The 24009-nt window shown below is 49.3% G+C and overlaps 1 protein-coding gene across 1 annotated transcript; it reads left to right on the top strand.

Annotated features, from left to right (window-relative positions):
• Positions 1-14832: 14832 nt before the first annotated feature.
• On the top strand, positions 14833-22367 carry LOC128146361 (loricrin-like). The gene is made up of 5 exons (XM_052797652.1): positions 14833-14881; positions 15337-15594; positions 15676-17959; positions 20188-20193; positions 21949-22367. The coding sequence occupies exons 2-5, from the start codon at positions 15351-15353 to the stop codon at positions 22205-22207; spliced, it is 2793 nt and encodes a 930-aa protein (XP_052653612.1). The 5' UTR covers positions 14833-14881; positions 15337-15350; the 3' UTR covers positions 22208-22367.
• Positions 22368-24009: the final 1642 nt, after the last annotated feature.

Raw genomic sequence — 24009 nt, 5'->3', positions numbered from 1 at the left:
GGTGCTGAGCTGGAGGAATGTGTTCCTTCCTGACTCCCCACCCCTCATTCCCGGCAGAGCTGCAGGTTCTTGTAATTTGCTGATGCATAACCAGAGCTCAGCTGATCCCCAGCCCAGATATTGCTGGGGATGCAAACCAGTGAGGAGTAAGACAGGCAGATGAGCTATTTGCACAACACTTGTGGAAGGTCTGGTCCCTTCTCCAGGGACCTCTGTAGGGCTCAGCCCCTGACTTGTATTGGTAAAAGAGGTAGCTTTGTCAGGTTTTGCTCTTCATTTTGAAGGGAGTATCTGAGGCATTGCATAATGTGATTTTGGCAGTTAAAGAATGAATGTGGGTGTGGGAAGGCAAAGGAGTGCAGGAATGGTGTGCCTTGCTGTTGAAATTGCAAGTTGCTGCACTGATGACAAACTTCTGGCAGTAAAGTCAGTGATAAAGTGATGCAACACTGCCCAGGGGTGGAGATGTAGTAAAAATGGTATATGATGCCAGGGACTCCTATGTGGTGGTACTGGCTTGCCCATGACTAAGTGGTGGAGAAATGGGCCAGCTTTAAAAGGAAAGAAGTGGTAAAGCTGGTAAAAGTTAATATCAGACTACTGTGAGAAACAAAGCATTTCAGCTGCGAAGGCCAAATTCTAAATCTTCCTTGACTGTGCAGGTCATGGGACCTTGCAAGGTCCCTGATCCAAATATGCCAACTCCTTTCCATTCCTGAGGGACTTGCTGTTTGACTTGGGTTTCTGGGATTTTATACATGGCTGTCCATACCATCAGTTTATGCATGTGTCTGTCTTATAATTGCCCTGTTCATATCCTATGGGAATGTTATCAGAAGCTGGAGGCTTTGAAAGTAGAAAATCCTGTTTCTTCACTGCATGTGGTTGTGTATATCAAGTCTTTTCATTGCAGGAGGAAATAAGGTTTACTGCAGTCTGGAGAGACTGCATTTCTCCCTCTCCACTTCAACTCCCTTTAGCTTTCTCTGGACGGTGCTGATAGGATGAGGCTGAGAAGAGTGAGGAGGGCTGACGTGCATTGCCATATAGCTGTGCTGTATGTGTAATTCTAGGAGGAAAATCTGGGGGACTCTCCCCATGAAATACGAGTCATAAAGAGATGTTCTTCAGGTGTCCCTACCCCATGCAGAACATCATATTTCTGATGTGTCCTACTCTGTCCTATAAAACAGGTAATGGTTTTGCTGTCCTCTACTGACATCCTCATGTAACTAACTAAGAATCAACTGTTGGCAAAGGAGAAATTCTCCATAATCCTTAAAAGTCATGATGCCCTGGAGCCATGAGGCTTCCCGCTAGTCCAAAGTTGCCAACTTAAAATTGGTGTTGGTTCTGGTGGACCCTGTGTCCTAATTCAGAGTAGCTGCATGGTGAGTAAGTGCCCAAATGGTGCCATGAGCTGGGGTCATTGGAAGGGGTCCCCTATGTTGGTGGCATTCCTTACTCCAACCATCCTCACTTTACTGTCAGACAGGCTAATCTTGATTTAGTCTAAAAGCTCTCTTGTGAAGCCTGCAGGGAGTTCCCAGGCAAATAAATTAACTGTCGGATATGACCACTGATGATAATGAATGGAGCAATTAAGACTTTCCATTTGATGACTGTAATTTTAATAGGCTGGTGCAAACCAGCTGAATAATATGGGAAGGAAGCTGCATCAGTGTCATAGGAAAAATTGGGCAGATGACCCACTAAACAGCTGGGTGGATCATAAAAATAGGAAGCTATGCAGTTAAACTTGCCAGGTGATGAGCAGCTCTGTCTTCCCAAGGAGTTTGTCCTACACTTAGCCATTGTCACCATGGATCCATACTGGACACTAAAATGAGGTTGGCCATGACACATTTTGAGTGCTGCTGATGCCTAGGTGACAAATGACATGTTCTTCAAGCAAGCTCTCCTGGCATCACAGAAATGCTCCTATTCCCTGTTGAAGAGGAGAGAATGAGAAAAATGCCCACTGCTGAAGAGGTTCTGCTGGGGAACAAGGTGTTGAGGCAGTGGCCATCACCTCATCACCACTTCAGTCTCCTCTGTAACCCAATCCTATGGGGTGCTGTGCATGGGTTCTGCAAAATTCCTGCATGTGAAGATAGAAGGTTTGGTGTGAAGTAGGATAAAATGAAGACTTGCTCTAATACTTAGTGCTGCAGATAGTGAAACAAGACAAAAACACATGGGGTTTTTGTCCCTCTTTGCAGTGGATGCTGTTCCCTTTTGGAAGATCTTGAAATGTTGAGTTAAGGAGGGCACAATCTGCCTGCTTGGGCTTACTGGGAGATAGTAGAATTATATTCTATGAGAAGAGCCTGCTGTGTAAATAAGCTGTGAACAAATGAAAGGCCTGAGTCTTCTCACACTGCCATAACCAAGGAATAGCTTCATTAAAGCCAAAGGACTTTAAAATATTGCTTGCACCCAATGCCAGTGAGTTGGACAGCAGGCAGATGCCAGATGCTTCCCATGAATGTCGTGTCACGTGTCCCATTTCCAAAAACATGGGTGTCTCTGAGCTGCAGCCATGAGCTGAATGAATTAGTCATCTCCAGCCTGAATGTCCTGTAATTGCCTTGCAAACCACATTTTCCCTTATCAGGGCAGGAAGTCTGGCTCGGGAGGTCATGTCTCTGGGTTCAGCCACCCCACAGGACTCTGGGGTGGGTGTGGGCTGGTGGTCCCTTCTGTACCTCATTCCTTACCTGTAAACAGAAGGAAATGTTCTCCCACCTAATGATGTGGTGATGGTCTTGGGGCTCTTTCTCTGGTCACCATCTAACACGTGGGAAGTCCAATACCAGAGATAATGGGCTCATTTGACTGGAACTGGAAATACATGAACAAGATTGACTTTGAAGGAAGGTAGTGGCCTTTTTACTGTGGGATTTAGCTTGCTTTGTGCCCAGGCTCTGCTGGGTGCTGTGCATGTGCAAGCAAACCAAGAACAAGCTTTCAGAAATGGGGTGCTTCCCGTGACACAGGCTCTCACGCAGGAAGCACCAATGCTTTCCTTGTCACTTTGTGCTGTGAGGCTCGTGCTTGAGTCTGTCTCACCCCATGGCTGCCAGCTCCAGAGCCATGGAGGGGAAGGGCAACTGTGGTGTTGGAGGGCACTGTGTCTGCAGCACTGTGGTGGCTTTCATCGCGTTCCCCTTTGTGCTCCCGTCTTTGCTGTCATTACAAAACTTCTCAGTGATGAGACTGTGGGTGTGATAAGAGATCTGCATATCTAATGTAGCAGGGTTGTTGCTGAATTTTGACTTATCCTCCTTTTTGCTTTATCTGCCTGTTGCTATCTTACTTGGTAAGACTTGTCTCTGGGTTGAGGTATGCCAGAGAAAACAGTAAAGACAGACCCACGTGTAATTTTTTTTTCAAAATGTTCTTCCACTTTTTCAGAAATGTTAGACATTTCAGTTATTTAAAAGTAATCATTTATGTTTGCCCACACTGCCATTTCTTATCACATTCAGCAAACATTGGTTGAAAAAAGTAAAATAACTGAAAAAATATTTTCCCTATTTTGTTTGGTAGAACATTTATCCTGTGATCTAAGTTTGGCATAGGTATGAGGCAAAGTATACCACTTCCATGCATAACCTAGAGAGCTAAAAACCATTTGAGGTGATCAGCTTTTTGGTATCCAGCAGACTCCAGGTATACTGTAGCATCCAAGCATGCCCACCACCAGATTTTGTCAGATATTAAACAGAGCAGTTGGAAACATTTTGATCTCAAGGACATTTCTTTGATGTAGCTTCTGTGATATGCTGTGATTTAAAGCCAGACAAAATTGCATTAGTGTGAGCTTTGCTTCATGCCATTGCAAAGCTGCAGTGCTGGGCAGGTGTTGCTGCTACTAGTAGGGCATGCCCTAGTCATCCCTTTCCATATCTCCCAATTGCCTTTGTAGCACCAATAATTTCCCAATGAGCTTCAGAAGAATGAGGAACTAAGATGGGGGAAAGAAGAAAATCGAAAACAGGGCGTACCCATGGCTTTAATGTATGTGGCAAACTGCAGGGACCAGGTGAAAGTGAAATCAGGAAAGGAAGCCACAGCTGGACAACTGACTGTTCACCTGCCATAGCCATTGTATATTAATTATTAGGGAAAGTTGTTCTTGTTGGGGTACACAAACCCCATCATCACTGTGTCCACATTCCCTGGCAGAGATATACAAATCATGCCATGTGTTGAAATTAGGAGAAATACTCATAGAAAGAGCCCTAGCCAAGATCATAGATGGTTAAGTATCATAATAAGGGTAAAAGCGCAATTTCTCCATGGACAGACCAGGGGGAAGAGCTGGCACTGAGGATAGGAAAGGATTGAAAGCTTTGATCCCCAAAATAGAAGCAGAACCTGATGGGTGGAGGCAGAAACACTTCCAGATTAAAAATAATCCTTCCTTTCCGGTTCCTGCACCCATCTGACACCAAGGATTAAGTGGGTAGAGAGGCAGGCTGTGCCTTGTCTGAAGAGACAGGGAGTGAGGAAACAGGTGTGAAAAGAAAGTGATACTGTGAGAAGGAGAAAAGCAATTTCTGCCTAGTAGAGATGGATCCATGTCCTCAGAACAAGGGTGCTGACTGCACCAGAGCAGGGGCTGCCACCACGAACAAAGCATGGCATCGATCCTGGCCACTGCCAGAAACCGTCAGCCATCGACGACACACGTTGCACCTGGTGTCTGCCATACCCAGCAGCAAGTTTTGCATCACCAAGTCATCTGGCAGCAAGGGCAGGCTGCCTGTTGGGGGAGAGTGGGTAGGTCTTGCTTTGGTGGTAGTGAGCTGATGAAGAGATAAAGCTGTTCTGAGTATTCTTTATGAACCACTGTCCTTCTCGAGGACCACTGAGCCCAGTCCCTAAAGGCTCAGAGCAGATGGGACTACAAGGGAGGCATCATGCTCCCATAGCCCTGAGGGTTGCCCAGGGTGTGCCCAGCTCTGTGTCCACCTCGCTGGCACAAGTGTCCCACAACGCCTCGATGTATGTCATATGGGTATGCTGGACATGGCAGGTATTTTGTGCATTAGGCCATTTTATTAAATGTTTGGCCATATTAACCTACTGAGGGAGAAACTGAAGTCTTAGGAAGAGATGGCTTACATCAAGGAACGGAAGATGATCCTCCACCCTGCCAGCCACATTGCCTTTACCTCTCCATCCTTACCCACCAGCCTGCGATGTGCAAAAAGCACAGCTGGAATAGAGAATTAAACAGAAAATAATCTGAGGGCTTCAGAAACTGGCTAAATTTCCAGTGTGCCTTGGTCACACAGACATCCAACCCATCTGCTACTCATCATCCAGCAGAAGAGTGGCCCTCTCCTACAATCAGGAAGAATGTGAGGATCACACCTCTTTCATAACCCACACAGAGGATATAATCAGAAGGTATCAAGCAAATGCATCATGACAGCATGTATGCCTCTGTGGCAATTATACTCCACCCTACTGATACAGCTTTGGTAGCTACAAACTGTGCTTCATAGTGAACAAAAATATTCAGTGCACACAGTGTTCTTTGGGGGCCTCTGCATTAAATCACTTAAAGAAAAGAGACATCTGACCCCCAAATGCTGGGTATCTCTGCCAATGCAATGTGATTTTCCTTCATTAAGAAGGGCTTTATCTGGGGATGAGGCATTAGGCTGAGATTTTAAAGCTCTGGTTTAAGTCCCAGTTCTGAGACTTTCCCAAATCACTCTCCCCTGTGCATAAAATGGGGACATAATTCTGCCTTCTCTGATTTCCAGTCTTTGGTACCAAAACTCCCATTCATATGCCTGGAAAAAGGGACCTTCAGTACCAGGAAGGAGCAGTTGGTTGGAAGCAAAACATTCTTGTAATTAACAGGTGAAAGACCTCAGTTAGCTCAGCTGCAACTGAGACTAGCTGTAAAGCTAATTTCAGTTAATGTGAGCATTTAGCTTTGCTGTTGAAATGCAGGAATATGGTCTCAAATTCTGGTTTTCTTGCTGTCTCTTAACAGTTTGCAAATACTACTGTTTTGCTGCTTGTAATGAGTCCTTTAACAAAGTGACAGTATGTCCAGCACCTCCATGCTGCTCTGACCTATTCAGCCAAGCTAACAAGCCTGATTTAGAGCAAGTAAATCAAGCTTTGTTATGCCTCACTCCCAGGCACATGTACCTAAAATCCCAGGACTCAACTTTTATGTGCCAGAACATGCTAAACCTCTTACTACTGCATCCTGACTGCCCTTGATCTTAATAGCAGAGATAAACAAGCTGTTCTAGATATGCTAAGTACATACTATAACCACAGCCCTTAATCTGGTTTTCAGACAAACAGTGAATCCCTTGACATCTATCTTCCCTGCCCTACTTACCTCTCTGGTCCAGGCACATCACAGAGGGGCTTTGCCATTACCTGTGATTGTGTCTTCATCACATTAGGAGTTGTATGGTCTCAGCTGGGTGTTTCTAGATGTAAACATAGCAGTCGTATTGTAGGAAATACTGCACCAACCCTTAGTGAAAGACCAGGCAGGAAGGGGAGGTGATTTTTATTTTATTTAACTTTATTTGGTTCAACACACTTGGATACTCATCCACATGCTCTCAAGCAGCCGGATGTGTACGAGTACCTTGTGCGGGACCACTTGGAAGCGACAAAAGGGACACCAGGTACTGAGGCTGGGCTCCGCTTGACTGGCAGCAATGAACAGTGTTTTGGGCAAGCCTTTTATAAAAATCAATAATTATAGGGGGATATTTTGCCTCAGTCACTTTCCTTGGTTCCTGAGCAAGGTTGCAGCCTGCTGTCCAATTTCATTATTTTACACATTATACAGTTACTGTTTGCCTCCTTGTCAGGATAAAAGAAAAAGAAAACACACTAGTGATATGAATATTCTTCTACCCAGAATATGGCTTTGCAAATTACATGTTTTTACAAGTATTTGAAAACTCAGGCTGGCTGATAGACTTCCAAAGGTTTTTCTAACGGACAACGGAAATAGCTTTTGGGGCCTCTTACAGGTGAAACCCTGCAGCTGTCCCATGAAATCTCTTTCAAATGAGAGCCTTCAACAGAGCACTATGTGCTGGGGAGAGGGTCCCTTGTCCTCTGCCACCAACGGTGATGCCTCCTTCCTCCCAGGAGGGTGGCCATCCAGCGGCAGGGGGTTCAGCGAGGCTGACATGCACCATTGACAGAGCATCGGAGCATCATCTGAGAGGCACGCGTGCAAAGATGAGATAAGGCTGAGCAGGTCTCGTGCTCCAGGGCAGGAAACGAACATGGGCAAAGCAAGGAAGGAGGCACATAGCAAGACTACAGGTGGCACAGCCTACGGCTCTCTGTCACAAAGTGTGGCTCTGAAATAATAAAGGAAGCTACAGTTGCCTCAAACAGCTATATCTGAGTGAAAGATCCTTCCAGCACTGCCACTTAAGAGCTTGCCTGGAGCTGGAGGGTTTTACTGGAGGAATTTGCTGCTGCTGTTTGTAATAATTCCAGTTTGGCAGAAGACAGACATGAAAAGTGTGAGGAAACTGTATATCCAGAGTGAATTCCCCTGAGGCCCTTACAGTTAAGGGATGAGGTGCTACAAGAGGAGAATGGCAAAGATGACCCCTTTTATGTCTTAACCCATGAGTAACTGTAGCAAAATACTGTGTGCAGCCTGCAATAAATGATACTCTCTCAGCAAGAGGGGCTTTCCCTATTGTCATATGCTCCTGAGAAGTTTAACGAGAGCCTGTTGCATATTTATCTGCCCACTGGATATAAAACTCCCAGTATTGTCCTGATTTTTTTTCAAAACTGCTCCTTTTCTGTCATGTTCACTCCGCCTATGACAATGCAGCCAACGCCCAGAGCATCCGAGCATCTCTCACTGCTAATTGTGTATATATAACTACCAGTGAACATAGCAATGAAATAGCTTTTGGACTTTGTTTAAAGCTAAAATTATGTAATCTGGCCATGTCCCCTGGCTATGTCAGGCACAGTCTAAGCAAAAACACTGGGAAGTACCAATGACATTATGACAGTCCACCACCCTGAGGGTGAAGACGGCTCTTCCAGTGCCTGCATGGCTGTGGATGACTCCCATGACGTGATGGGATGTGGTGGCCATGCTCTCACAGCACCACCAGCTCACTGCCATAACTGTCAGGGAGGACAACTAGCTCCTCTGCTCTTGTGCTGAGGTCTCTGCAGGCCAGCATGGTTAAAAATAAAAAGGTCACAGTCCTAACCCAGGTGCTCTTACATCACTGCAAGCCTACATGAATACCACTTCACTGCTGCTTTGGGTGTTGGTGTTTGTGTTTCTTTCCTCCATTTCTCTGTAGGTCAAATCCTCCAAGGCTGTAAATCACCTGGAGCCTCCCAGATTTGCATCACTTCAGGCTCTGGCTCTATAGACATGTGTTGTCTTTTGGAGAGCTTAAACTCATTGGACCAGAGTCCCACGTCTGTCCCTACAGCCCCTGGCAATAACGTGGGTGTCATTAGAAACATATAATACACTCCTACAAATCTGCCAGTTACAACATAATATAATGATATGGCAGAGCCACGTCTGGGTGTTCAGAAACATTTTCTAGAATGAGAGATATATTATCTATGTCTATAAAGACAAAAGTTCCTCTTTCCCCCTTCATGTTTCCTTTGTGGAATGTTGGACCCCTCTGTAGGGGGGTGTGAAAGTAAATCACTTGTTTTTTCTGAAAATCTAAGAATATGTCTGCTTTTCCCCATTTCTTCACTTGTACTAGGTGGAGCCATCCAATGATTTTAATATAGCTGAAAACAAAATAGGTGGTGGAAGGGAGATATCAATCAGAAATGACGAGCCCAAGATTATGCCAAGTAAGTGGGTAGTTGTGGTTGGGTTTGGCTGGTAAATAAATCAATCATTTTTTCTTTCCAAGAGGAGGACTAGACACTATATAAAAGTTCTCACACACCAGGTTTCCTTACTCCATTTGACTTCTTTCCACTGGTTCGTGCCGTGGGACACGGTAAGATATTTCATGCTACTGATGAAAACTAACTTGGCTGATTAGCCTTGGAATGCTAAACTGGAAAAGGTGGGAGTAAATATGGCTTTTGGGTCTCATAGTCCAAAAATTCCTCCTTATTTACAGTCTTTTTTTTTTTTTTCCCCTAATGATTCAGTCTGTGAGATTACCTAATCACAGAGAAAAGGGGGAGAGCTGGGCCATAGAAAACATGGTCTCTGGAGGCCCTTTGATTTCTCTGGGCCCAACACCATGTGGTACCACTGTATACAGGCAGCTTCTAAATACTCTTGGAATATAAATCTTAAGAAAAAGGGCAGGAAAAAGAGTTTTTGCAAGTACTTAGCAAAGAGTGGGAAACAAAGCAACTGAAATACAAAATGGGAGTCTATTCTCATTTTCCAGCCTTTTATCTAAATTGGAAAGGGTTCTCTTTTGACTACTTTTTTCCTTGAAGGAACCATTTTCTCCTCTGGAATGTTTGGACACCTCAGCCTGCTGACCTGTAAATCCTTTTCATTAGTAGAGCTGTCACTTGCCTGCCGGAGGAATATAAATTACTACTGCCAGCAGACAAGGATATGGGCTGTGGTGGGTGCTAAGTGCCAGAGAAGTGCTCAAACTTCACAGCACACCTGTAGGTTTCAGCCTTGGGTACAGGCACCCATCAAACCCTTGCAAGTGGTGACCTAGAGCATTCTGCTGAAGCTTTGTGCAGCTGCTTTTTTTTTTTTTTACATCACTGATATCTTTTCCACTGGCTGTTCCTCTTTCCTCTAATTTTTAAGAAGAAATAAAATGGTCACTGTGCTCTTTCAAAACCAAGATCAAAAAATTTCAAAGTGCAATGAAGTTACTGTTATGCAAATGATGACCCATGTTCTTTGTTTCTTGTACAACATGGAATATTAATACCTATCCCGAAGCATTACAGCCCTTTCAAAATTCCCACACCACATTTGGATAAGGGTAATTCTGGTGTACCATGGCCTTTTGTACCTCTTGCAGTGGCATGCCACTCTAGCAACTTGCTACAAGAAGGAATTATTAAGGAATGATTACAGTTGCACCTGTCCTAAAAAAAAGACCAGTTATATATGGATAGAGGAGGTCCTGTAGAAGACCTGATCAAGGGATATGGAATGAGCTGAAAACTTCCCAGGTCCTTTCTGGTAATCATTTTAATTTGTAAATTCCTGAAGTTGACAATACCCTTTTGCATTAGCTATCAGAGGTGGGTGGGGGGACAGAAAGGGAATAGAAGACATTTTCATATGTCGGCCTGCCTTTGGAAGGGAATGGGGACGCACAGTACCACAAACTCCCCTCCCCCTACGTTTGCTAAGGCCCGTTTTTTTCTTTCTCTTGGAGGACTCCCCAACACCTGGGACAATGGGCTCCCATCAGCAGAAGGGCGACGGCCAAGGGATCTCTGAGCAGCCTGGTGGATGCCATGGCAGTGGTGGCGGAGGAGGTTCATGCCACGGTGGTGGTGGAGGAGGATCTCTAGGATACCAGATCCACGGATCATCCTGCCACGGAGGAGGAGGAGGCAGCAGCAGCTGCGGTGGTGGTGGTGCTATTTACCAGACCCACATATCATCGTCCTCCTTTGGAGGAGGAGGAGGCTCAGGTCACCAGAGCCAAGGATCCATCAGTGGCAGCAGCGGAGGTGGAGGAGGTGGTGGTGGGTCAGGCCACCAGGGACAAGGACCCATCTGCATTATTGGAGGAGGAGGAAGTGGTGGTGGTGGAGGTTCAGGCTGCCAAAGTCAAGGTTCCATCTGCATTGGAGGTGGTAGCATGGGTGGAGGTGGTTCCGGCCACCAGGGCCAAGGCCCCATCTGCATCGGAGGTGGCAGCATAGGAGGAGGAGGAGGAGGAGGTGGTGGTGGCGGTGGTGGTTCAGGCCACCAGAGCCAAGGCCCCATCTGCACTGGTGGTGGTGGAGGAGGAGGTGGTGGTTCAGGTCATCAAAGCCAAGGTTCCATCTGCATTGAAGGTGGTAGCATGGGAGGAGGAGGTGGAGGTGGTTCAGGGCACCAAAGCCAAGGTCCCATCTGTTGTAGTGGTGGTGGAGGTGGGGGTGGTGGTTCAGGCCACCAGGGCCAAGGCCCCATCTGTATTGGTGGAGGTGGAGGTGGGGGTGGTGGTTCAGGCCACCAGGGCCAAGGGCCCATCTATATTGGTGGAGGTGGAGGAGGAGGTGGTGGCTCATGTCATCAAAGCCAAGGCCCCATCTGCATTGGAGGTGGTAGCATGGGAGGAGGAGGTGGAGGTGGTTCAGGGCATCAAAGCCAAGGTTCCATCTGCATTGGAGGTGGTAGCATGGGAGGAGGAGGTGGAGGTGGTTCAGGGCACCAAAGCCAAGGTCCCATCTGTATTGGTGGTGGTGGAGGAGGTGGAGGTGGGGGTGGTGGTTCAGGCCACCAGGGCCAAGGGCCCATCTGTATTGGTGGAGGTGGAGGAGGAGGAGGTGGTTCCAGCCACCAGGGCCAAGGCCCCATCTGCATCGGAGGTGGCAGCATAGGAGGAGGAGGAGGAGGTGGTGGTGGCGGTGGTGGTTCAGGCCACCAGAGCCAAGGCCCCATCTGCACTGGTGGTGGTGGAGGAGGAGGTGGTGGTTCAGGTCATCAAAGCCAAGGTTCCATCTGCATTGGAGGTGGTAGCATGGGAGGAGGAGGAGGTGGAGGTGGTTCAGGGCACCAAAGCCAAGGTCCCATCTGTATTGGTGGTGGTGGAGGAGGTGGAGGTGGGGGTGGTGGTTCAGGCCACCAGGGCCAAGGGCCCATCTGTATTGGTGGAGGTGGAGGAGGAGGAGGTGGTTCCGGCCACCAGGGCCAAGGCCCCATCTGCATCGGAGGTGGCAGCACAGGAGGAGGAGGAGGAGGAGGAGGTGGTGGTTCAGGCCACCAGGGCCAAGGCCCCATCTGCACTGGTGGTGGAGGAGGAGGAGGAGGTGGTGGTTCAGGCCACCAGGGCCAAGGCCCCATCTGCACTGGTGGTGGTGGAGGAGGAGGTGGTGGTTCGGGTCATCAAAGCCAAGGCCCCATCTGCATTGGAAGTGGTAGCATGGGAGGAGGAGGTGGAGGTGGTTCAGGGCACCAAAGCCAAGGTCCCATCTGTATTGGTGGTGCTGGCGGAGGAGGAGGCAGTTCCAGCCACCAGGGCCAAGGCCCCATCTGCATTGGAGGTGACAGGATAGGAGGAGGAGGAGGTGGTTCAGGTCATCAAAGCCAAGGTTCCATCTGCATTGGAGGTGGTAGCATGGGAGGAGGAGGTGGAGGTGGTTCAGGGCACCAAAGCCAAGGTCCCATCTGTTGTAGTGGTGGTGGAGGTGGGGGTGGTGGTTCAGGCCACCAGGGCCAAGGCCCCATCTGTATTGGTGGAGGTGGAGGTGGGGGTGGTGGTTCAGGCCACCAGGGCCAAGGGCCCATCTATATTGGTGGAGGTGGAGGAGGAGGTGGTGGCTCATGTCATCAAAGCCAAGGCCCCATCTGCATTGGAGGTGGCAGCATAGGAAGAGGGGGAGGTGGTGGTTCAGGCCACCAGGGTCAAGGATCCATCTGCATCATTGGGGGAGGGGGGTCAGGCCACCAGAGCCAGGGATCATCCTCTTTTGGAGGAGGTGGTGGTGGAGGTGGTTCATCCAGTTCTGGAGGTCTGTCCATTCAACAGCAGACCCAGCCAATCTCCTGGCCACCAAAGACTAAACACAAGTAGTGCCTGCAGAAGGGACTCTTGGATCAAGAAAGCCCAAGATGCAAACATGCTTCACATTTCTTTCTCTATTAAATTTAAGAATATTTGCATTATTCCTTTCTTCTCTTCATTGGGATTTTTCTGTTCAGCTCTCCAGCTGACCAGAACCTCTGGTGTTGTGTATCAATAACTTCCAGCCAGGGTTATTTCATCTGTCTGTTATCCGCCTCAATTTTCTAGTGCTTGCATAAGACAATAAAACTTGCAGTTCTAGAGAGCTTCAGTGTCTGAGTGGTTGGATTTTGCTTTATACAGTGATGTTTGCATTATTTCTATGATTATGTTTTTATTCTGAGCTGATGCTGTTGTAATAAAGCTCCAGAGCACAAGTGCATTGAAAACCCACCCATAGAAGAGATGCTGGAATTACTAAGTATTCTTAGGTCATCTTTTAATGTCTGTTGCTACTCATGATCCTGACTTTTGCCCATCAGATAAGGTACCACAAAGTTAAACATTGCAGTTTCTCTACCTCATCAAAACGTCATGCAATGCCCAAGGAAATTTTAAAAGGGTTAGGAGTGAAAAGATGCAAAAACTCTAGTACAAAGGATTACAAGGTACTATTACAGGTGTGAAGCTGAGGCCCTTGCGCGTGCATGGTGCAGGAGCTCTTGGTGCTCACAGCTGCACCAAGCAGCTGTGGAAGAGTTATGAGGGGTCTCTCCAATCCTTACTCCAGCTCTGATGCCCTAGTGGAGCCAGCAGCAGGGACAGGACTTCAGAAGGCCCCTTCCAAGCGCTGAGATGCAAAGTCTGGAGCAACTAGGGATCACCTCATTCCCACAGGAATAAAATACAGCTCCAGGTATGAGTCTTCAGAGGGAGTTTCCCTACAGGAAGTGATTTCTTTGATGTGGTATATTCTGGCAATTAGCAGAGAAAGGAAAATAAACCTTCTCTGCCTGAACTAGTCTAAGTGAGGCAGATGACAGATGCCTGGAAGTGTCCCAGAAGAGACAGGAGTGACCCACACCCACAGCGGGTGAAAGAGCTTCATGTTTACTTGTCCCTCTACCCGCTGTCCTCTCCCCCTTCAGGACCCCAGGGATGCAAGCATTCTCAAAACACATCCAGATGAGCTCCTCCAACCAGTGCTGCTCCTGGAACAGCTGAGTTGCCTGGGTTTTTATTATGGCAAGTCACAGGGTGCTAAAATACCAGTAACTGGGAACTGCACAAACACTGCCATTGCCTGCACAGTGCTAACAGAAAGCTTAGAGTCCCACTTCAAGGAGGTGGGAGCATTGCTGTTGAACATCCTTGCACCTTGAAATGGCCCAGGTCCAAGAAAGCCAGGAGCCAAGTTTCAGAGGCTCTCAGGATAACAGCAGGAGCACAGCACATCCTCAGATCTTGTTGCTTCTTCAGAAACGCCAGAGCCATCTCCCAAACTGGGATGAATTCATCCTTTTGGTTAATATCCATCAAGATGCTGATACACAGGGTGGATGCTGGATCTGGTACCCTCTACCTGCAGCACTTCAACCCCTTTCTAAAATAGGCATCACTCCTCCTCCCAGAGGCAGTGTAAAGCCTGCCTGACCTCTGTACTGTCCATAGTGTGCACTCAAACAAAAATCATGATCAACACTTCACTGGTGTAGTGGGGAAGTCCAGGCATGTGAGATCCCTTTGCTGCCCCAGAAACAGCAGTCCTATGCAGTGCAGCCTTCTCTGTTCCCCTGGGCATCTCCATAGTCCATAACACACAATAAACATGAGTCTCTACAGCCCCTTCTGCTGTCAGTCAACACCCCAGCAGCATCTCCCAGCTCAAGTGGAGGGTGCTAGTTGGAGTCCCACAATCCTACCTTGAAAGTCAACCACGGGAGCTGAGCTCGCATGTGATACCTGCAGCCAAACTGCAGGTAGCCTAGGAAGTGATGCACTAGAGAGGCATTGATCTGATTCAATGAGTCAGGACAAGTGGGCTGAAGGAGGACAGTTTGTTTAGTAAATAAACCTATCACCATTCCTTTGGATGCCTCACTTCCCACTTCGGAAAACTAGAAATGGTATAAAAGTTGCTGGATCTCACAGTGCTTCATTCGCTCAGCTTTGCTCTGTGGTACACGTTGTCAGAGCCGAGAAAGGTAAGTCCCTTTCTGCCAAAGGGAGCGATTCTTCTAATTTCATGCTTGCAAAACTTAAATGCTTTGGTAAAGTACTTCTAGATGGGTGGTGGCTTGAAGGGCAGGAAGGTTGCATTGATGAATTTAAATCTCCTGTGCATGTCAGCAGAAGCAGGGTCATCCCGTGCTACTGAAAGTCATGTCTTTCATCAGTGTAGAGGTGGAGATGGAACAGCTATGGGATAAAAGACTTTAAATGATGGCTTGATTTACTTCAGCAATCTGGTAATCTCCTGTTAGCAAAAGCTATAAAGTCTGGCTGGGATCTATGGAGCACAAAGTGTTTAGAAGGAAGTTCCTTGGTTCTGGAGACTGTCTGTTAATGTCATTGGACTGTACATGGCTCCTTCTGGCTGGGGCAAATTCTCATGCCAACAGAGGCGGCTCATGAGTAAAAAGCATGCTGCTTCTTGCAGGGTCACTCTCAAAGATGTGCTCCAGACAGACCTCCGGAGGCTGCCATGAAACATCCTCCCAGTCCGGTGGATGCCACAGCAGGGGCTCCTGCTGCCACAGGGGCAGCTCCTCCAGCTACCAGGCACAGGGCTCCTCCTGCTGTGAGACCTCAGGCTTGGGCAGCTACGGCGGCGGCAGTGGGGGCTCTGGCAAGATCATTGTCAGCTCTGGCGGTGGAGGAGGTGGCTCGTCTGGATGCTGCAGTGGAGGATCCAGTGGTGGGTCTTCAGGAGGCAAGATCATCATTGGAGGTGGAGGTAGTGGAGGTTATTCTGGATCCTACAGTGGGGGACCCTCAGTCTATGGCATGGGAGGAGGATCCAGTGGTGGGTCTTCAGGATCAAAGAGCATAATTGGAGGTGGAGCTAGTGGGGGATCCTCTGGATGCTGCAGTGGAGGATCCAGCTATGGCATGGGAGGAGGATCCAGTGGTGGGTCTTCAGGAGGCAAGATCATCATTGGAGGTGGAGGTGGTGGAGGTAGTGGAGGTTACTCTGGATCCTACAGTGGGGGAACCTCAGGCTACGGCATGGGAGGAGGATCCAGTGGTGGGTCTTCAGGATCAAAGAGCATAACTGGAGGTGGAGGTAGTGGGGGATCCTCTGGATGCTGCAGTGGAGGATCCAGCTATGGCATGGGAGGAGGATCCAGTGGTGGGTCTTCAGGAGGCAAGATCATCATTGGAGGTGGAGGTGGTGGAGGTAGTGGAGGTTACTCTGGATCCTACAGTGGGGGACCCTCAGACTACGGCATGGGAGGAGGATCCAGTGGTGGGTCTTCAGGATCAAAGAGCATAATTGGAGGTGGAGGTAGCGGGGGATCCTCTGGATGCTGCAGTGGAGGATCCAGCTATGGCATGGGAGGAGGATCCAGTGGTGGGTCTTCAGGAGGCAAGATCATCATTGGAGGTGGAGGTGGTGGAGGTAGTGGAGGTTACTCTGGATCCTACAGTGGGGGACCCTCAGACTACGGCATGGGAGGAGGATCCAGTGGTGGGTCTTCAGGATCAAAGAGCATAATTGGAGGTGGAGGTAGTGGGGGATCCTCCGGATACTGCAGTGGAGGATCCGGCTATGGCATGGGAGGAGGATCCAGTGGTGGGTCTTCAGGATCAAAGAGCATAATTGGAGGTGGAGGTAGCGGGGGATCCTCTGGATGCTGCAGTGGAGGATCCAGCTATGGCATGGGAGGAGGATCCAGTGGTGGGTCTTCAGGAGGCAAGATCATCATTGGAGGTGGAGGTGGTGGAGGTAGTGGAGGTTACTCTGGATCCTACAGTGGGGGACCCTCAGACTACGGCATGGGAGGAGGATCCAGTGGTGGGTCTTCAGGATCAAAGAGCATAATTGGAGGTGGAGGTAGCGGGGGATCCTCTGGATGCTGCAGTGGAGGATCCGGCTATGGTATGGGAGGAGGATCCAGTGGTGGGTCTTCAGGATCAAAGAGCATAATTGGAGGTGGAGGTAGTGGGGGATCCTCCGGATACTGCAGTGGAGGATCCAGCTATGGCATGGGAGGAGGATCCAGTGGTGGGTCTTCAGGATCAAAGAGCATAATTGGAGGTGGAGGTAGTGGGGGATCCTCCGGATGCTGCAGTGGAGGATCCGGCTATGGCATGGGAGGAGGATCCAGTGGTGGGTCTTCAGGATCAAAGAGCATAATTGGAGGTGGAGGTATTGGGCGATCCTCCGGATACTGCAGTGGAGGATCCGGCTATGGCATGGGAGGAGGATCCAGTGGTGGGTCTTCAGTATCAAAGAGCATAATTGGAGGTGGAGGTAGCGGGGGATCCTCTGGATGCTGCAGTGGAGGATCCAGCTATGGCATGGGAGGAGGATCCAGTGGTGGGTCTTCAGGATCAAAGAGCATAATTGGAGGTGGAGGTATTGGGGGATCCTCCGGATACTGCAGTGGAGGATCCGGCTATGGCATGGGAGGAGGATCCAGTGGTGGGTCTTCAGGATCAAAGAGCATAATTGGAGGTGGAGGTGGTGGAGGTAGTGGAGGTTACTCTGGATCCTACAGTGGGGGACCCTCAGACTACGGCATGGGAGGAGGATCCAGTGGTGGGTCTTCAGGATCAAAGAGCATAATTGGAGGTGGAGGTAGCGGGGGATCCTCTGGATGCTGCAGTGGAGGATCCAGCTATGGCATGGGAGGAGGATCCAGTGGTGGGTCTTCAGGATCAAAGAGCATAATTGGAGGTGGAGGTAGTGGGGGATCCTCTGGATACTGCAGTGGACGATCCAGCTATGGCATGGGAGGAGGATCCAGTGGTGGGTCTTCAGGATCAAAGAGCATAATTGGAGGTGGAGGTAGTGGGGGATCCTCCGGATACTGCAGTGGAGGATCCGGCTATGGCATGGGAGGAGGATCCAGTGGTGGGTCTTCAGGATCAAAGAGCATAATTAGAGGTGGAGGCAGTGGAGGTGCCTCTGGATGCTGCAGTGGGGGATCCTCAGGCTATGGCATGGGAGGAGGATACAGCGGTGGCAGTGGGGGATCAGGGCAGAAGATCATTATTAGCTCAGGTGGTGGAGAAGGTGGCTCGTGTGGACGCTGCAGTGGGGGATCCAGTGGTGGGTCTTCAGGAGGCAAGATCATCGTTGGAGGTGGAGTTAGTGAGGGATCTTCCGGATGCTGCAGTGGAGGATCCAGTGGTGGCAGTGGTGATTCCTTGGGCCACACAGCCATCATCAGCTCTGGAGGTGGCAGTGGAGGGTTCTGCCAGTCCACACAGCAGAAATGCCCCATTGTCATTCCCAACATTGAGTCCCATCAGACCAAGCAGACCTGCCACTGGCCCCCCAGCCACCAGAAGTAACAGCACGAGGCAGCCCCAGTTCTCAGCAAGAAAAGCCCTGCCTCTGTCTTCCAAGTTTTTCTGTTTCACCCCAGCATGTCCTTTTCCCTTGTCTTCCCCTGATGCTGCATTCGTGTGCTGTGAACTCCTAGATGGCTCTTCTCACCCATCAATATGAAGGGAAATAAATATTACTGTGTACAGAAAGAACTGGTTTTGCAAGGCTGCTTTTATGCTTTGTCAGTCCCTTGTTTACCTTCAAAAAGTGAATAATACATCAAATACATTCAGCTGTGAAATCTTCTTCTGCCTGCAGTGCTGGAGCAGACATTTATTAACAGATCTTCTTGAAAGAAACCTCATTGCTTAAGCAGATGATCATTCTCCCTCTTGCAAATAATGTCCACCAAGGCAGCAACTTTAACCTGGAAATAGCTCCACCTCAGTTTTCCCTTCCTAGAGAAGGAAGCAGACCACAAGGTCAGGGTTTCACTGCAAGGATTTCCAGTGCAGACAGCAGTATCCTTTGGAAATACAGTTGGGTTTTTTGTACTTCATTTCCCTACATTTATCACAAGAAAACCATTAATTATGCCAGGAAACATTCAGTAGCATTTGTACTGAAGTCAGCAGCAAATCCTCTTCAGGCCAGGCGTGGTTAGTCTTGTGTTCAGTAAATTTTAAGCTAAGAGGCTTTTTTGTCCATCTCGCACACACAGCTGGTAGGCCGGAAACAAAATTAGGAATAAAAGGGATCATCAGCCATGCAAATGCTTGAGGGATCATGACTGACCAACTTCTGCCTTTTGCAGAAAAATTGGAGAGTTCTTACACCAGCAGTATCTTCATCATGTCCCATGTTATCAAGGTTAGCACTGCTGTGCATGAAGGAAGCTGCTGGGAAAAAGGATTCTAGGGTCTGGCCAAGGTTTTTCTCCCTCTCATAACAATGCACACCAAGGCACCATCCATTGAGGTATTTGCAGTGATGAGACTAAAAGATAACATTACCTGCCAGCCCATCCTGAGGGTGACTGGACTGCAGGGCAGAAAATGACCCAGACAGAGTATCAGTAATGGGCAGCGTGGCCCAAATCTGGGGCAGCCTCCACCATGAAGCCATTTGCATCTACCCTTGCCTTCAACATAGATATTAAAGCTGCTTTTTAACCTTGGGGGGGTTGTGGCAATGCCGATGCCTCCAGCAGCTGTGGTTCCAGCCATGCTCTTCCTCCACGTGTGGCAAGTACCACTCATGTACATGTGCTACAGGTTCAGTGTTTCTAGTCCCTGCAGGGTCCAGCGTTGTGGTCTCCACACACCAGCACTTGCAGGAGCAACTCTCACCACCCCTGCCAAAAGCCTTCACAGACTTCCCTCGCACCCTGGGTCCTGATGAGCTGCAAATCCAAGGTGCCCCTTGGTGCAAGTCCCTACAAGTTAAATGCACAGAAGGGATCAAGGTGTTGCGATGCTCGGTAGGACAACACCACACTTGATGGGTGAGAGCCAGAATTGCAGTGAGACCTTAGATTTCCCTTTGGTGATGAGAGTGGAGCTTAGGCCACTGGAAGGAGTCCAAAGCAAAATGAAGGAAGCCCCCTGCACCCACGTTCCTGGTGCTGATAGTCCTGTCCCCATACCAATGGAGTTGCGTGCATGCTCAAAATTGTGTTCATCGTGACAGGGCTGGGCAGCCTGCTGCTGCTGTCATGCATCCTCTCAGCTAAAACCCCCCAATTATGCTTTCCTCTACTCAATCTCCCATGAGGGTGGATGCTGTTGTCAGCCTCCAAGCATGCGTGACACAGTGACAGGATGAAGCTGCTGCAAAACACAACAGCCAGTGCTGCGATAACTGTGCTGACAAACTGTCATTCTCCAGCAAGCAAAATACCCAGGTGCCTCCCCAGCCTCAGGTGTGGGTGGGCTGGCCAGTGAAGCAGAGCACCCACAGAAAATGTGTCCTGCTGAGACAGAGGAAATCTTTAATGTCCTAGAGTTCAAGAGTAGGGTCTTGATGGTCTTCAAATGCACCTTTGCAAACAGAAAGATTTCAGGACTTCCCCCACTCTAGCCTGGTTATTGGGACCCCGGGAAGCTGCAGCTGAGCACAGACCTCTCTGCTCAGTCCAACAGCAGCGTCCACCTTGGGCTCCCAAAAGGGTGAGGGGAAATGGCCCCCATGTCTCTGCCATCCTCACAGGGCCCTCTGAAATGGATCTGGGATAAGGTGCTCCGAAGCGGTGCACTGTCCCATCAGAGGTGGGACACTGTCCTGTTGAGCACATGGTTGCGTTTCTCAGCAGGCTGGATGTACTCCCGCTCCCCATCTCACCAGTCCATGAGGAAGCCCTCTTGCCCCAAAATTCCCTGTGACTCTGCTCCAACACATCCTTTACCCTTGTCCTTCCATCACACTCTAGCCCTAAGTTACTCCAGCCTTCATCCTTCAGCATCTGTTCCATTTCCACTCTCTGCTGAGTACCTGAGAAGCTGCAGCCTAGCAGAAATGCATTAGGGAGCCCTCAGGGTAGACCCCTAGAAGCCGTTTGCCTCAGATGTTTCAGAGCAAGACTCGTGGAAGTGAATCATTAAGTAGAATTAGCAACTGCAATGCAGAACATAATTGATACATCTCCTTCGTATCACCTATGTGCTGCTAGTGAGTCAAAAAAGGAGGTAGCTAAAGACAGGCTCAGTAAATAAACCTATCAGCATTCCTTAGGGCATCTCACTTCCCTTAAGAGCACAGTGCATACAATATAAAAGCTCACCTATCCCAAGGCTCCTCATTCATCTGCCACCAAGCCTTGCATACATTTCCAGTTGCACAGAAGGTAAGCCCATTGATATGGAAACTTTTTGAACCCCTGTGCAGAGAGGTCACTCCACCAGTTGGTCTTTGAGCATGCTTTGAATGAGGGAACCATGCCGGCTCAACGTTGGACAGGTTTCACTGAAAACCAATTTGGTGTGCCAACAGAACTGCCTTCTTTACAGAAGGGAGTTGTAGCTGATATTCTGAGGGCACACAAATATGGCTGAATTTTCAGCTGCTGTGAGATTTAGCAGTCTAACGTCCAGAAGGATCTACAGTAGGACTAAAGTTTTTAGACTGCCAGCTTGGAGCATGTCAAAGCATGTGTGCAAATCTCTGGAAGTACTGTCAATCTTCCTGCACGCAGAATTTTTCTGTAACTGTTGTGATCTGCAGACCAGTCCCTGGGTGCTTTTCATTGCAGGTCTTCCCTGCAATCTAACAAGAGTGAGTTCATGAAGATGCCATTCTTGTAGGACTGCAGAAGATGGGGCAGATGGGGTACTTCCTGGGTACTGCTCCATTTTTTATTTTTTGGGAAGGTTTAGCAGCATCACCAAAGGGCTCCTTTCTGACAGCACTGTTTCTTGCAGGGTCACTCTCAAAGATGTGCTCCAGACAGACCTCCGGAGGCTGCCATGAAACATCCTCCCAGTCCAGCGGATGGCACAGCGGGGGCTCCTGCTGCCACAGGGGCAGCTCCTCCAGCTACCAGGCACAGGGTTCCCCCTGCTGTGGGAGCTCAGGCTTGGGCAGCTATGGCGGCAGCAGCGGGGGCTCTGGCAAGATCATTGTCAGCTCTGGCGGTGGAGGAGGTGGATCCTACTGCAGTGGGGGCTCCTCAGGCTATGGCATGGGAGGAGGATACAGCAGTGGCAGTGGGGGATCAGGCCAGAAGATCATTATTAGCTCAGGCGGTGGAGAAGGTGGCTCGTGTGGACGCTGCAGTGGGGGATCCAGTGGTGGGTCTTCAGGAGGCAAGATCATCGTTGGAGGTGGAGTTAGTGAGGGATCCTCCGGATGCTGCAGTGGAGGATCCAGTGGTGGCAGTGGTGATTCCTCGGGCCACACAATCATCATCAGCTCTGGAGGCGGCAGTGGAGGGTCCTGCCAGTCCACAAAGCAGAAATGCCCCATTGTCATTCCCAACATCGAGTCCCATCAGACCAAGCAGGCCTGCCACTGGCCTCCCAGCCACCAGAAGTAACAGCCACAGGGAGACTTGGCACTCAGCAAGAACAACCCTGCCTCTGCCATGTCACCTTTTTCCTTCCAGACCTAGCTCTGTTTGCCTGTTTCTTCCCAGCATGTCCTCCTCTCTTCCCTTGATGATACAGCCCCGTGCTGAGAACTCCAGGGATCCAGAACAGTCTTGTGCCCTGCTGCTGGTGTTGGGATGCCTTTGATAAGGCTCTACTGCTTTTCCAAAGAGCACTTTTTATATCTAATAAATGTCATAATATCTCAAAGCTTCCTTTTGGGGGGAGTGTTTTTTTTCTTCTATTCTCAACCAGCATCTTATAATCTTGGAAACTACAAGTCTATCTGATGAGACATTTCACTCCTCTCTGTAAAGAAGATGATGGGTTTAATAGTTCATTGCTGTAGATGCAGCTCTAAAGCCACCCAGTTTATAGCCCTGGAGAGTTTGCACCTTCATTTTCCCCCTGGGCTCCATGATAGAGTAATAGCACAGCCTAAAACATCAAGCAACCACAGCACCCAACATCCCTTTGGTGGCTGTGCATGGTGCAGCCATCCCAGCTCATGGCTCTAAGTCCTCTGAAGCACCAGCACCCAATGACCATGTCTGTGGAGCAATGAAGTGCTGCTGGGAGAAATGACCTAGCCCATCAGGCTCAGTCCTTAAGAGCACGGATTGGGGCCAACCCTGAATAGCAGCTGTTGCTGCCCAGGGTGGCCAATAACACCATGCCAATGTCCCCATCCCTGCCATCCTCGCCTTTCCCTCCCAGATTTGCAGACTTCAGAGCATCTCTACCCAGAGGGTAAGCCTGACATGCTGAGTCAGCCAAATCAGCCCTGGGCCAGACAGAAGGAAATAAAACCAGCAGCAAGTCCCTCAGGCAGCTCAACATACTCCAAATCATGCCTCCAGGCCTTAAATCCCTCCTTGTCCAAGCTTTTGAAATCTGCTTTGAAATGCCAAGGGCACCACCACCACCCTTGTGCACTGCTTTCTGTCCAGTAAACGTGGCCTAGACGTGGCCTTTTGCCAAAGCTGGGACTCACTGTCCCCACGGCAAAATTGCTCAGAGCTGAACAGACTTAGTCCCACCTGCAAGAGCCGTGCACGACAGGCTGCAGCGCAGACATCATGCCGGGCGGCACTACCAGGGTGACCACACCACATATCCCCTGCAGACCTCCAGATCAGTCTCCCTGGAGTCCCTGGTGCTTGGTGCTTTTTCCAAGCCAGAGGAAGGACACAGCATATGAAAATGCAGAAGGAAGGCATTTGGAGGCATAATCCTTCATTAGAGGAGTAATCCAGCCACAGTGGCTTTAAGTGTTAAGCCATTCACACCTCTGCAATTCTCTCCAGGGCCCCTAAGCTTTCTCAGAGCATGTCTAGCACCCCTGCAAGATTCCCAAGATGGGCGCTTCACTTTTTTTATGAGCTTCTGGTTCGGATGCAGATGTCTTCCTCAGAAAATCTTTCACTGAAGCCACCAGTGAGATGCTGGAGGGATCAATGTGCTGTGTGGCCTCCAGATGCTCTCTGAGCATTTGCCTTCCCCTCTCCCGGGTACCATTGATCACACCCACCCTTACAGCGATGCCCCAAGCCACAAGTGCTGCCACACTCCTGAACCACAGCCTCCCTGCCCCTTCCCTCAGCAGGACCCAGTCACCACCACCCTCTGCCCCACACTCACTAATCCTCTTGCTCAGCATTTCCCTACACCCACACTCCCACCCACCTCCCCTGCTCTCTCCCACCTCACTGGGGGCCAAAGCAGCCCTCTATAACTCAGGGCAGGAGCA

Source organism: Harpia harpyja, chromosome 9 (assembly GCF_026419915.1).
Source record: "Harpia harpyja isolate bHarHar1 chromosome 9, bHarHar1 primary haplotype, whole genome shotgun sequence".
NCBI classification, from domain to species: Eukaryota; Metazoa; Chordata; class Aves; order Accipitriformes; family Accipitridae; genus Harpia; species Harpia harpyja.
Note: the sequence above shows the minus strand (reverse complement) of the source record. Positions and strands in the feature narration are given on the sequence as shown.